This window comes from Apodemus sylvaticus, chromosome 1, assembly GCF_947179515.1.
Source record: "Apodemus sylvaticus chromosome 1, mApoSyl1.1, whole genome shotgun sequence".
In the NCBI taxonomy this organism is placed as follows: Eukaryota; Metazoa; Chordata; class Mammalia; order Rodentia; family Muridae; genus Apodemus; species Apodemus sylvaticus.
This window is the reverse complement of record NC_067472.1, coordinates 14705038-14718893: the sequence shown is the minus strand read 5'-3', so window position 1 is coordinate 14718893 and position 13856 is coordinate 14705038. Positions and strand designations below refer to the sequence as shown.

Here is a 13856-nt window from a genome sequence, read left to right as displayed (position 1 = left end):
CGGGAAGTAAAGCCCAGGAAAGACTAATAGCCTGGAATGTTTAACACTGGCCAGTTAAAAATGAAGACGATCCAAATGCAAGTCCTGTACGAGACAGGAATCACTACTGGCAAACACAGAAAAAGCAAATTTACCCCCTAAAGAGGCCCTCCAACAGTACACAAACAATGTGAGTTTCACAGAATGGAGCAGCCTTAGTCGGTCAAAATCATTCCCATTTATTCAGAACAGGAAAAGAGGAGATAAATAATTAGTTTTAATGAACAGTTCAATTACTGTTATAGTGTAAGCTACCAGAAGGAAGTACTTGTGTGCCAGACCATATTCCAGAGGAAATTAAACTTCCTTTTCCATGATTTTATTTACTGTTTTTAAGGAAACACCTGTGTTAAAAAATATATACCATGTACCCAAAATATTCAGCTCATGTGAAAGAATATTTACAAATCTTTGCTATAAAGGATATATTCAGAACATTCTAAAAGTTAATGATGAATCTCAGAACAGGCTAAAGTTTGAAAGAAAAGTATCTGCAACATTCTGGCCTCCTGACAAATATAATGTGCAGGGTTTCTGCATGGGAGCTAGATCTAGTAACACAGGACTGAAATGTCAGTTACTGGGGAAGCTGAGGTAAAGGTTCCTAAGTTCAAGGCCTGATTGGTCCCTACTGAGTTCAAGGCCAGTCTGGGCAACTTAGTGACACTTCATCTGAAATTTTTTTAAAAAGTGGGGAGAGGGGGTTAGGTGGCAGACATCTTTACTGCCAGCACACAAGAGAAAAAAAGCAGGCTGATCTCTGTGAGTTCTGGGCCAGAAAGAGCTTCAAAGTAAGACCTTGTCTCTAAAAAAAAAAAAAAAAAAAAAAAAGACAAGACAGGACAGGACAGGACAGCACAAGACAAGACAAGACAAGAAAACTGAGATGGAAAGTAATTCTTCAATTTAAAAACAAATAACACCTGTTCTGGGCTGGGAAGACAGTTCTTCAGCACAAGCCCTGGGCTCACTCCCGGCACTACATATCAAGCACAATGGTGGATGCTGCAGTCGAGCATCCAAGAATAAGGATGTATATATAACCCAATCAGAGACTAAAACTGCCTGCCATGTACACCCATGAACTGAGTTCAGTTTCTGGATGCACATATATGTAAAAGGAGCAAACTGACCTCCACATGCACACTGTGGCACACTTGTACAGACACACACACAATTCAATAGCCCTTCAGGATAAAAAGAACTGTTACAGAAATAGTTGGGAGCTTCCTCAAATAAAGAGCAGCTATGAAAAAAAGAGCTGGGGCAGAAGGGGGCTCTGTGGTTAACAGCACTGGATATTCTCCAGAGGACCTGTGTTCAGTTATCAATACTCACATAATGGTTTACAACTGTCCATAATTCTAGTTCCAATGGATCCAACACCCTCCTTTCCCCTCCATGGACACCAGACACATACATGATACACAAATGTAGGCAGAATGCTTATAGATAAAATATATCTTATAAAAAATAAAAATAAAAACTCAAGAGTTTTTCCATTCTCTATTCTATTCCATTCTATCCATTCTTACCTCACTTCAGACTATACTATACATTTTAGTCAAAGCAGGCAAAAAGAAATTAAAGTTCTTTGATTAAAATCCAAGAAATCGGGTCTGGAGAGATGGCTCAGTGGTTAAGAGCACTGACTCTTCTTCCAGAGGTCTTGAGTTCAAATCCCAGCAACCACATGGTGGCTCACAACCATCAGTAATGGGATCTGATGCCCTCTTCGGGTGTGATTAAAGTCAGCTACAATGTACTCACATATATAAAATAAATAAATCTTAAAAAAAAAAAAAAAACTAAGAAATCAATCTCTTTCTAAAGATGTCAGATTCTACTATATGGAAAATGTTAAAAACACAACATTATTAGAGCTAATAAGCAAGCTCAAATAATCCATACAATGTTTCTAACTCAAAACCAGTTCTAGGGCTGTAGAGAGGAATCAGAGACTAAAATCACTAGTGTTCTACCAGAGGGTTTGACTCCCAGCAGGCACATGGTAACTCCAGTTCCAGGGAATTGGAAGACCTCTTCTGGTCTCCTTGGGCACCAGGTACACAAGTGGCATACAGAGACAAATACAAAACATATATATATTTAAGAAATTAATGATAATAATAAAAGTTATTTTTCCATAGAGTATTAATGAAAAACGTAAAAACGAAATTAAAAAAAGGCACTTTCAGGCTGGAGAGATAACTCAGCACTTAAGACAACTGACTGCTCTTCCATAGGTCCTGAGTTCAATCTCCAGCAAATATATGGTGGCTCATAACCATCTGTAATGAGATCCAATGCCCTGTTCTGGTGTGTCTAAAGACAGCTACAGTGCACCTGTATACATAAGATAAATAAATCTTTAAAAAACAAAAAAAGAGGCACTTTCATGTACTATAGCACCAGAAATAACAAAATACTTGCAAATAAATCTAACAAAAAACATCAGACTAATATGTTCCATACTAATATGTTCCATCTAAAATATCATTAAGAAAGATTAATCACCTAAAAAAATGGAAAGATATCATAACCATGGATCAACATACTTCAATGTCAGGCTGGAGAGATGGCTGAACAGTTAAGTGCACTGACTATTCTTCCAAAAGTCCTGAGTTCAATTCCCAGCAACCACATGGTGGCTCTCAACCACCTGTAATGGGATCTGATACTCTTTTGGTCTGAAAATAGCTACAGTGTACTAAACACAAAATAAATAAATCTTTTTAAAAAATGGTTTAAAAAAATACTTCAATACCGCTAAAAGTAGAAACACTCCTCAAAAGGATGTATATGGAGTTGATGAAATACTAACTAACCCTTTTATAAAAATTGACAGCCAGGCAGTAGTGGTAGCACACATCTTTTTTTCTTTCTTTTTTTTTTTGGGGGGGGGTTGGATTTTTTTTTTCTCAAGACAGGGTTTCTCTGTGTAGCCCTAGCTGTCCTGGAACTCACTCTGCAGACCAGGCTGGCTTCAAACTCAGAAATCTGCCTGCCTCTACCTCCCAGAGTGCTGGGATGAAAGGTGTGCGCCACCGCCTGGCTTGGGTGGCACACATCTTTAATCCCAGCTCTTGGGAGGCAGAGGCAGAGGGATTTCTGAGTTCAAGGCCAGCTTGGTCTACAGAGTTCCAGGACAGCCAGGGCTACACAGAGAAACCCTGTCTCAAAGAAAAAAAAAATTGACAAGCTTATCCTATAAGCTTATCCTATATAGATATAAATAGCGGTGGGGGGGAGGTGACACACACACACACACACACATGTGAGCATAAACTTTAAAAAATAAATTTTAAAAAAAGACCATGAAAATGTAAGGCACCGTGGCTCACAACTGTAATCAGAACACCTGGAAAGCTGAGGCTAGTTTGAAGCCAACCTGGGCTACAAAGTAAGAACATGTCTGGGTCTCGCTTTATGCAAGGTCTCATATAATTTCACTTGGCTTTGAACTCACTATGTAGGTAAGGATGGACTTGAACTCCTGATCCTCCCTGTCTCTACTCCCAAGTGCCAAGATTATAGAAATGACTCTCCACATCAACTGAGAGCCTATCTTAAAAAAATGATAGATACATACACCAAGATGGCTATTCTAATCTAAAGGCAACAGCAATCATGTAAGGATGCAGAGAAGCTGAAATGCTTACATACTGAAGGTAGGATTGTAAAATGATTGATACATTGGCATGTACAATCTATCAATAACTTGTGCAGTTACCATACATCAAAGCAAATTCTACTCCTAGATACATGACCAAAGCAAATGTGCATACAAAACTTTACACAAATGTTCAGAAGAGTGTATATTAATTTTAGGTTTTATTGCTGTGACAAAACAACATCACCAAAAGCAACTAGGGGAAGAAAGTGTTTATTTGTTGTCCCAATCAGTTTTATCACTGAAGGAAGTAGGGACAGGAACCTAGGGGCAGAAACTGAATCAGAGGCCATAGAGGGCTGCTTACTGGCTGGCTCAGTTTGGTTCAGTCTACATCCTAGAATGAACTGACATTCTACAGAAATCAATTAAGGCTGCCTCTTCTCAGATACCAGACTGTGTGATGTGACAAATACAGTATATTTATACAATGGAATATTTAGAAGGCAGAAGCAGGAAGACCATAAGTCCAAGGCTAGCCTCAACCACAGACTATAAGAACCCTGTCTCAAAACACACACATGAAAATAATGGAACTGAGGATACAGCTCAGTTGGTGATACACTTTCCTAGGTTCAATTCCAGCACCAATAATCTAGGAATAGTGGTGGAAACCTGTAATTCCAGCCCTCAGGAGATGGACCCAGAAGAATCAGAAGTTCAAGGTCATCTTCAATGCATAAGTAGTGTGTGGAAAGTCTGGGTTATAAGACCCTATCTATTAAAAAAAAAACTGAGTGCTGCAGGATATTTGATCACACTATGAACCCAAGATTGTTATTTACTGGAAAAAAAAGTTTCTACTTGTGGTGTGACTCAGATCTTGGCACACACCTTTAATCCCAAACAATGAAGGTAAAGTTAGTTTGTAGAAGGAAGCAGCCATGTTTGAAAATGACATGTAACTGAGAGGCAGACAAAGTGATGAACCAGAGAAAGATTTGACAGAATGTGTCAGAGGTGGAGATGCCCAAATCTCATGAGGACAGACAGAAAAGAGGCTACAAAAGAGAACACAGAAAAAAGAAGAGAGTATAAAAAGGAAGGAGCAATTTACAGAGAGTTATAGAGAGACAGGTAGCAGACAGAAGCAACTAGACTTGGGTAGAAACAGAATGAGCCAAGGGATGGGCAGGAGCTAGAAGACTAGAAGAGATGGCCAGAGTGACTGTGAGACCAGGCAGAGTAATTCGAGAGTAGAGAGAAGCCAAATGGAGTAAGTCAGCTCAGAGAGGAGTTTGTCAGAATAGCTACACTGAATTAGTCTATCAGAGCACAGAAGGAAAATAAAGGGAGATCTGATTCAGCAGCAAGTCTCAGAGCCTGAAAATATTCTAGGTCTAGATAAGATTATACAGTCTAGAAGCTACGACTGGGTCTAAGTTAGCAAACTAAGGCAGCAAGCTTCAGAGATGACAGTTACATCAGGCAAATAAAAGCTATTATTACAACTGAAAAAACAGACAAGTACTGCATTCTACATTCCTATGTAAAATTTACAATGTTGATCTCACAGAAGAGACAGAATCAAGGTTGCCAGACACAAGCAAGGTCGGTGGGTAGGGGGATATTGAGAGGTTGGGTAATTGTTACCCAATTATATCTATTTAGAACTAAGATCTGGTGTTCCATAGCACAGTAGGGTGAATGGTTTGAAATAACTTAGGATTTATTATAAACAGATGGAAGAAATCAGTCCTATACCTCCCAACACAAAGATAAATGTTTAAAGAGGTTAAAATGCTAATTACTCAGATTTGGTCATTATGCATTATATACACATGTATCAATTTATTATATAGTGCCAAATAAATGCAATCAACCATTTGTCTCAATTTGTTTGGAAAAACAAAAACATTCAATGATATCTTTAAGTGGTTAACAGGGAAATTAAAATTTACCAGTCTTCTCTGACAGTTTCTCCTTGTAAACCTGGTACTTGCCTTTTAGTCAAAAGAAATCATTATGAACATTTCCAAATCTACTAGTACTAACATGCTAAAATGGGTACTAAAGAATTGTTTTATGAATGCCAACAAATTCATTTTTATTTCTTAAATTCATTTAAGAAGAAATCATTTTTCAATGGGTTTAAATAAAGACTGGCAAGGCTTTGAAGAATTAAATTCAATTTAAGTAATAATTTCAGAGCACAGGAAAGTGAGCTCAGTGGTTAAGAATACAAATCGCGCCAGGCAGTGGTGGCACACACCTTTAGTCCCAGCATTCAGGAGTTAGAGGCAGTGGATTTCTGAGTTTGAGGCCAGCCTGGTCTACAGAGTGAGTTCCAGGACAGCCAGGGCTACACAGAGAAACCCTGTCTCAAAAAACCAACCAACCAAACAAACAAACAAACAAAAATACAAATCTATCTTGCAGAGGACCCAAGTTTTGATTCCCAAAACCTATATAGATTAGCAGTTCACAAACATCTGTATGTCCAGCTCCAGGAAGTCCTGGTATCTCTGGTCTCTGGACTTAAAAAAATAAATCTTAAAAGAAAACTTTAGTCCTAACACTGAGGAGGCACAGGTGGATCTCTGTGAATTTGAGGCCAGCCTGGTCTACAGATCAAGTTCTAGGACAGCTAGGGCTACACAGAGAAAACTTGTCTCAAAATTCCAAAAGAAGGGAGGGGGAGGAAAGGAATAAAGAAAGGCGGGAAGAAGGAGAGGAAGGGAGGGAGGGAGGGAAAAAAGAAAATTTCAAGGCCAGACATGGTGGTACTCACCTTTAATCCCAGCACATGGGTAACAGAGGCAGGTGAATCTCAGTGAGTTTGAGACTAGGTCTACATAACAATTTCTAGGACAACTAGAGTTATTATATAGTGAGATTTTTATCTCCAAAATAATATTGGTATTATAATCTCAGATAAACATGTGAATGTTTCTATATTTTTTAAAGACAAAGGAATTGCATATTTTTTCTTTTGAGGCAAAGGCTCATTTATAGAAGCTAAGCTGGACTAGAATTCACAGTGTAGCTAACACTAGCCTCAAACTCCTGGCAATTCTTTCTGCCTCAGACTCCTGAATGCTCAGATTATAGGCGCTTTTTAAAGTAATGCAAATAACTACTTAACTACAAATTCACAAGTTGAATTACCAATTTTCAATACAATATAATAAAAAACTACTAAATTCATTATGTTCACAGAGGAAAAAGTCAATTCCCCTATATTAAAGAAAGTTTGCTTTACTATCACCATCAGAGCTTCAAATGGTAAATCCAAATACCTGATTCCAGCATCATAGGCACAGTCAATGGGAAGGGCTGATGAAAGCTCCGAGAGCTCCATTGTGGATCTGAGGACTACAAAGTCTGACCTGTACTGAACACCACTAGCTCCCAAGTGTAAACACAGAGGTGACTCTCTAATGTGCTTCTTTCAGGTACTGTGACGTCTACACATACTGGATTACTCTGACTAAACCATAACATATTCCAATGAAGGGTTTGGAGAGACAATTATCCCCAGGTCAAAAACTGAACAATCATAACAAGGAAGTGAAGGCAGAACAAGTCACACATCCTGAAGCTCAGTTTCCTAATGATGCATCACCGTCATTTCTACTCTGAGATGCAGAACACTAGCAGGAAGCAAATAACATTGATGATGATGAGACAAGGCAGAGGCTGGGTATGAATTATCTAAAGCCTGTCTCAAAAACGGAAGGGAGGGATGGAGGAAGGGAAGGAAAAGGAAAGAAGAAAGGAAGAAAAATAGTAAACACTATATGATTTTTATTTGTTCTGTAGAAATGTCCTCCAATCTTCTATCTTAGCAGAAAGTGTGATAATGTGCAGAATGCTCTGAAGGTAGATGAACTATTCAATCCTGCAGGAAGCTAATTAGGCTCAGAGAGAAAATAACTCCCAACACTTCAGGAAGTCCCTGAAACTTAACAGGCTCATTACGGCCTTTATTTCCTAAGCATAAATAAATAAGCAATAAGGACCACTATTGAAATTTGGCCTACTGCTATGTATTGTAAGGTTAAATTTTATACCCAAAGGTCTAGGGCTATGAGTGACTTTTATGCTTACAAGTTTTTGTTGTACAAACCTTGTCCCTTGATTTAAAGCTATTGGTTAAATAAAATTGGCTATAGTCAAATTACTGGAAAGATTAGAGGTAGGTAGGTCTGGAGTGACCTGGTTGGAGGAGGAGAGACCAGGAGACAACAGAAGAACAAGAGAGAGCCGGGTGGTGGTGGTGGTGGTGGTGGTGGTGGTGGTGGTGGTGGTGGCGGCGACGGCGGCAGAAGAACAAGAGAGAGCTGGGTGGTGGCAGCGGCGGCAGCGGCGGTGGCCAAGAAACCGATTTTTTTCTTTTAATTAAAAAGTGTTTTATTAGGATAGAATGATGTAGCTCAGTATTAAGGGTCCTGAGTTCAAGCCCCAGCAGAGTATTTACCTAGCATGTAAGATCACATCACACTACTCCTGCATCACACAAGAACCAACAACCCAACCAAAAAAAATTGAAAATGGAATAACAAGGGCTTCTAGAATATACCTATAATACCAGCAATCAGAAGTCTAAGGTAGGAAGGTTATAAGCGTATACTGAGTGTGACCCACACAGTGAACCATAGTTTAAACTGAAAACCTTGAGAGATGTTTTGTGATTATTTCTATTGTTTCACATTTACTCCTACCTTATGAACAATGAAGGGTGTGGAACGCATCTAAATTATTATAAGAAATACCTTTCTAGGTGAGTCAGAAATGTATTTGAGTTATGGCATGCAATACCAGATGACGTTTGCTAGAAATGTTAATGTTCATCTCTCTTCACTGTGTAACTTAAGCCCTGTTTGTCCAGCTAAAAAATGCTAATGTACCCAAATGTATCCTCTAGAACTGGAGGCTGCATATCAGATACCCTGCATATCAGGTATTTATGTTACATACAGTTCAGTAAAAGCAAAATTTCAGTTACAATGTAGCAACAATTTTAGAAATAATTTTATGGCTGATGGTCACCACAACATAAGGAACTATATTAAAGGGTTACAGCATTAGAAAGGTTGAAAATCATTGCTCTAGGGCCTAAAGACTAACCAAATATTGAGACATAAATATATAGAACACCTTTATTCAGCAGAATATTTGTGCTGTATTTTCTTTCACTCAAGAAGGGATTTCATGTAGCATAAAATGACCTTGAACGTTCTGTGTAGCTCAGAAAAACCTGGAACTTTAATTCCTCTGTCTTTGCCTCAGGTAATGAGGTTACAAGCATGTGCCGCCATGCTTAGTTTGAACTAAGCTATGGTCAAGCCTAGGACTCTGTGGCTAGGCCAGCCCTCTGCCAACTGAGCCAAGCCACAGCCCTATGTTTTCTTTCTACAGATAAACAAGAGATGGCTCACTGGGTACAAGCCTTAGTAACCTGAGTTCAACCTCTGGAAACCACAGGAGGAGGAGAGAATCAACTCCTCAACAGTGTCTTGTGACCTCCATACATGAGTGCCTACGTTCACACATGCATATCACATATGCTCACAATAATACAATAAACATTTAAAAGTTTTAAAATTCTGTTCTATACTTGAATTTCTATGGCATATACCAGCACACTACACAAAAAGGAGAGCTATCAACTCCCACATGTAATTTAGAGGCTTGACAGGAACCAGAAATATTTTCACTCTTACAGGGCTGCAGGAACAATAGCCTAATGCCCAGAAATGCTACACAGAGACCTCCCACTAGTAAAGTTATCATCAGCTAATAATAAAAACCAACTATTAACCAGGCTACATGTCCACTCTTTCAATATAGAAAGCCAAGGTCAGAAATGTATAACACTTTTTAATTAATTCTAATATTGTGAACAAAATTGTTATTCTGTATTTTGTGTTTTTATCTTGTTGAGACAATGACTCTTATAGCCCAAGCTGGCCCTGAACTCAGGATCCTCCTGTTTCTACCTCCCAAGTGCTAAGATCACAAGTATGTACTACAATACCTGGGTTGAGCAAACAGAATTTTAAATTCTGCCTAAAAATTATAATCAGGCCGGGCGGTGGTGGCGCATGCCTGTAATCCCAGCACTCTGGGAGGCAGAGGCAGGTGGATTTCTGAGTTCGAGGCCAGCCTGGTCTACAGAGTGAGCTCCAGGACAGCCAGGGCTACACAGAGAAACCCTGTCTCGAAAAAACCAAATCCAAAAAACCAAAAAAAAAAAAAAAAAAAAAAAAAAAAAAAAAAAAAAAAAAATTATAATCAGTTTATAGCAAGCTGCAGTTAAGTATTTCGTCCTCAGCAGTAACAGCAGCTGCTGAGTAAGGCTGGAAACCTGCCTTAAAGCACAGAACACACATAAAGAATGAAGGAAGGGGAGAACAGAAGTCACAGAATTGTCCTCTAATTTCTACACGTGCACTGTGGCATGGCCACACGCATGCGTGTGTGTGCACACACACAAACACATCATCATCATAAATAAGTTTTAAAAAATTTCAATCTTAGCTAGGCATGGTAGTACTTGCTGTCCTGGCTACTTGGAAGGCTGAGACTAAAGGAACGCTTATGCCTGTGTATTCAAGGCCAGCCTGAGCAACACGGCAGACCTCATCTTTAAAGAAAGGAAGAAACCTAGATGTAGTGGTGCATATCTATAATCACAGTACTTGACAAACTGAAGCAGGACTGATAGGAACTCAATACCAGTATGGTCTATGTGAAACTATGGAGAAGAAAGGTAAAAACAAGTTTTAATCCAATTTACTAGGTGCAATTTTCTAGCACCTAAAATTTTAAGACTTTCTTCAGCATTTTTACAGTAGCTACACCCGTGTGCTACAGTTAAAAGCCTGAATGTCATTTGATTTGAACTACAAGCTAGCTATATGCTCTGTGATAAATTACGTAATATCTCTGTATATTATCCATCACCTGAAGAGTAAGAGTAGAAGTATTCCTCGAGGTGTTCTGAGGATAAAGTCATCTTACCGGTGATAGGCTTCCCGACGGTACTTTTTCAAGGCATGCTTATCCATGTTAGCAGGCACATCTGCTGCATTCTGTAGGCGATCACTCCAGGAGGTCGTCATTTTATTTGTAAGATGAATTCTAGAAAAGAAAATCAACAATTCAGTAACCTTATATTGGCACTGCTACACTAACATGCCATTTAAACAATTCTTTTTAGACACTGTTGCTGTTAAGATGTACCCCTTTCATCACATTAGGATAACCATCAGGGACAGAGTAGGTAGGCAGCTGAGTATCTGCATGAAGTACTTGATAGTACCTATGCTGTTTTTAGATCTCACTTTCCTCCAAGTTTTCACTTGTATATTATCTTGCTCTGTTTTGCTTTTACTACTGCTGGAAATCAAATGCAGAGCCTCCCATAACTAAGCAAGCATTCTACAACCAAGTTACATTTTTATTAAACTACCAGTGTTTGTGAAAACATCTAGAATATAGCATTCTGAGCATGCAAATGTCACAATAGTAAGCCAATTCAAATAAACCAAACGTGTAGTTGTTAAAAATATTCAGGTAATATTCACATAAGAGAGCAAAGTTGTAACTGTGTTCTCCAGATTCAACAACAATTGCATTCATGAATCACTGTAGATTCTGTACTGACATTCCTTCATGGGGGGGAAGACTTGGGGGCTGCATGAATCCACCACTCCTCAAGACCATAGAGATATGTAAGGAGTGAGATTCTTCAGTGGCACAGATTTTTTTGTTGAGTAGTCACTACTGTACATAGAACTTTACAATGGTACAGCTGCCTGAAAGTCTCTCGTGAGACTAGACAGGTCATAGGCCTTAGGAGAGAATCAACACACTATTATTCTGCTAAACAGACATATCAAGCCTAATGGCTTACTGCTATACTCAGATTAGTGCACCTCTCACTACTCAACATCCAGCATAATTCACAGGGTGGGACCAAGGCAGCTCCATAGAAAAGCTCCTGCCTAGGACATTTATGGCCCTGGGTTCAATCCCAACATCACAAAACATCTTTTATTTTTTCATAGTGAGGCTATGAGCACTAGCTTTCTGCCCCTGCTCCTTTTCTTTCCAGTGCTGGGGTTGCCTTGGGCCTGGCTATGCAATGAGAAGCCCTCTCCATTTCCTTCCTTCCGTTTGTCTCGTTGCTTTATCCACAGGTGTTTATAGCATTTGCCCCAAGTTGTACAATAAATTGTCAAAGCCAACACTCAAAATATTTGTTATCACTGGTGCTGGTGAGATGGCTCAGCGGTTAAGTGTGACTGCTACTCTTGACTCCAGTCCCAGTACCCACATCAGCCAGCTCACTACCACCTACACTCCTCTTTAGGGGATGTGATGCTGTCTTCACCTGCACATATAACACATGCCACACACACATACAGAGAGAAACAGAGACAGACAGATACACACAAACACACAATGTTTTAAAAATCTGCATACCAAAGCTGGGCAGTGATGGCTCACGCCTTTAATCCTAGCTCTTAGGAGGCAGAGGCAGACAGATTTCTGAGTTCAAGGCTAGCCTGGTCTACAGAGTGAGTTCCAGGACAGCCAGGGCTACACGGAGAAACCCTGTCTCTGGGGGAGTGGGAGGGGAATAAAAAGAATCTGCATACCAAAGAGATGGCTAACCAATTTCAAAAGAGGTAAAGGGATAGGGCTGGGAACAGTATACATATTTTTTGCATATAACATTTCGAAAAACTAAGTATGCCTTTGATCCCTATCTCAGTGTCAGTGACTGCCTGTCTCTTTCTCTCTTTCAACTATAAGCCCCATGAAATTGAAACTCTATTTTCAGCCCTATCCCAATCATCATGCACAACAAACAATACACAGACAGAAATACATGTACTTCTCCCATATACAGGCATGGCAGTTCACACTTGTAATGTCAGTATTTGGGAGCTGAGGCAAGACTCAGCCAAGACTGCCAAAAGTTCAAGACCAGCCTTAGTCTACATAGTAAATTAGAATAGACTTGAACTAACATGGAAGACCCTGTTTCTAACAGACCTGTCAACTCACACTCTCTCTCTCTCTCTCTCTCTCTCTCTCTCTCTCTCTCACACACACACACACACACACACACACACACACACACATACACACCACATGTAAATATGTGAAATAAATTAAGTGTTCACCCTCTATATTTCAAGCTTTTTTTATTCAAAAGCTAATTTGTATACAAGCCTGAAGACCCAACAATACTGTCCAAGTTTCTTTTAATGCTCTAAGTGAATCTGTAAAAATTTTACCCTTGGTTCACAAATGTGTTCATGGCTTCATAATGTAGTAATATTTTGCTAACCTCTCAACACCAGGCTTTAGAACAAAGAATCCTTATTCTCTAGTAGAAGATGACAAGGCTGAGAAGATTCCATCAAGTGAGAAGTGCAGTTCCTGTTGCCTTGACAATTTGTTTTTCTGATTCAAGCAACAGCCTTGTCCTATCTCTACTCTGAAATTCTAACTGGAAATACAAACTTAGCAGGGCATATTGGCCCATAATCCAGCACATTAGAGGTAGAGGTAGGAAGCAGGGAAGTCAAAGCCATTCACAGCTTCCGAACAAGTTTGAGGCCAGGCTGGAATACCTGAGACCCCATCTTCAAAAAAGGAGATGTGTAAGGTGCTAAAATCAGTGGGTGGCTGGCACGCAAAAGTGCTGAATTTATAACACTTGAACCTACAATGTTTTAATACTTAATGCCTCTGCACAAAACACTTTATGCTTAGAAAAATGTATAATTAATTTCTACTTTCAGGCCCAAAACTTCACAATTCCCATCACATATCAAAGGTTCTCACCCTACCATAAAAATTTCCATGTCAATTTAAATATATTAAATTTAATCTTCTACCCAAAGACAGAACTATTTCAAGAATTCATTTATAAAATCTATCTGAAACATAAACCAGAAGCAGTAAGAAGCTCAGACAGTGAAGTGCATGCCTCCAAACCATGAGCGCCTTTCTTACAGAGCATGAAACCTGAGGTTAAATCCTGGAGCCCACTAGAGAGAGGCCAACGAGAGGCCTGATTCAAAGGACAAGGATGGCATTTCTGAAAATGACATGCCAAATTGTCACAAGCTCATAATGCACAAAAATATAAATTTCACAAACACAAAACAAAAATCAAGTA

General features: G+C 39.3%; 1 protein-coding gene across 2 annotated transcripts in view; it reads right to left on the bottom strand.

Moving 5' to 3' along the window:
* Nt5c2 (5'-nucleotidase, cytosolic II) overlaps positions 1-13856 on the bottom strand; it is a 73655-nt gene that overhangs the window by 50617 nt on the left and 9182 nt on the right. For both annotated transcript variants that reach the window (XM_052184367.1, XM_052184378.1), the window contains exon 2: positions 10679-10798. In XM_052184367.1, coding sequence (XP_052040327.1) covers positions 10679-10779 — 101 coding nt within the window. In that variant the 5' untranslated portion in view covers positions 10780-10798. The remainder of the gene's footprint in view (positions 1-10678; positions 10799-13856) is intronic.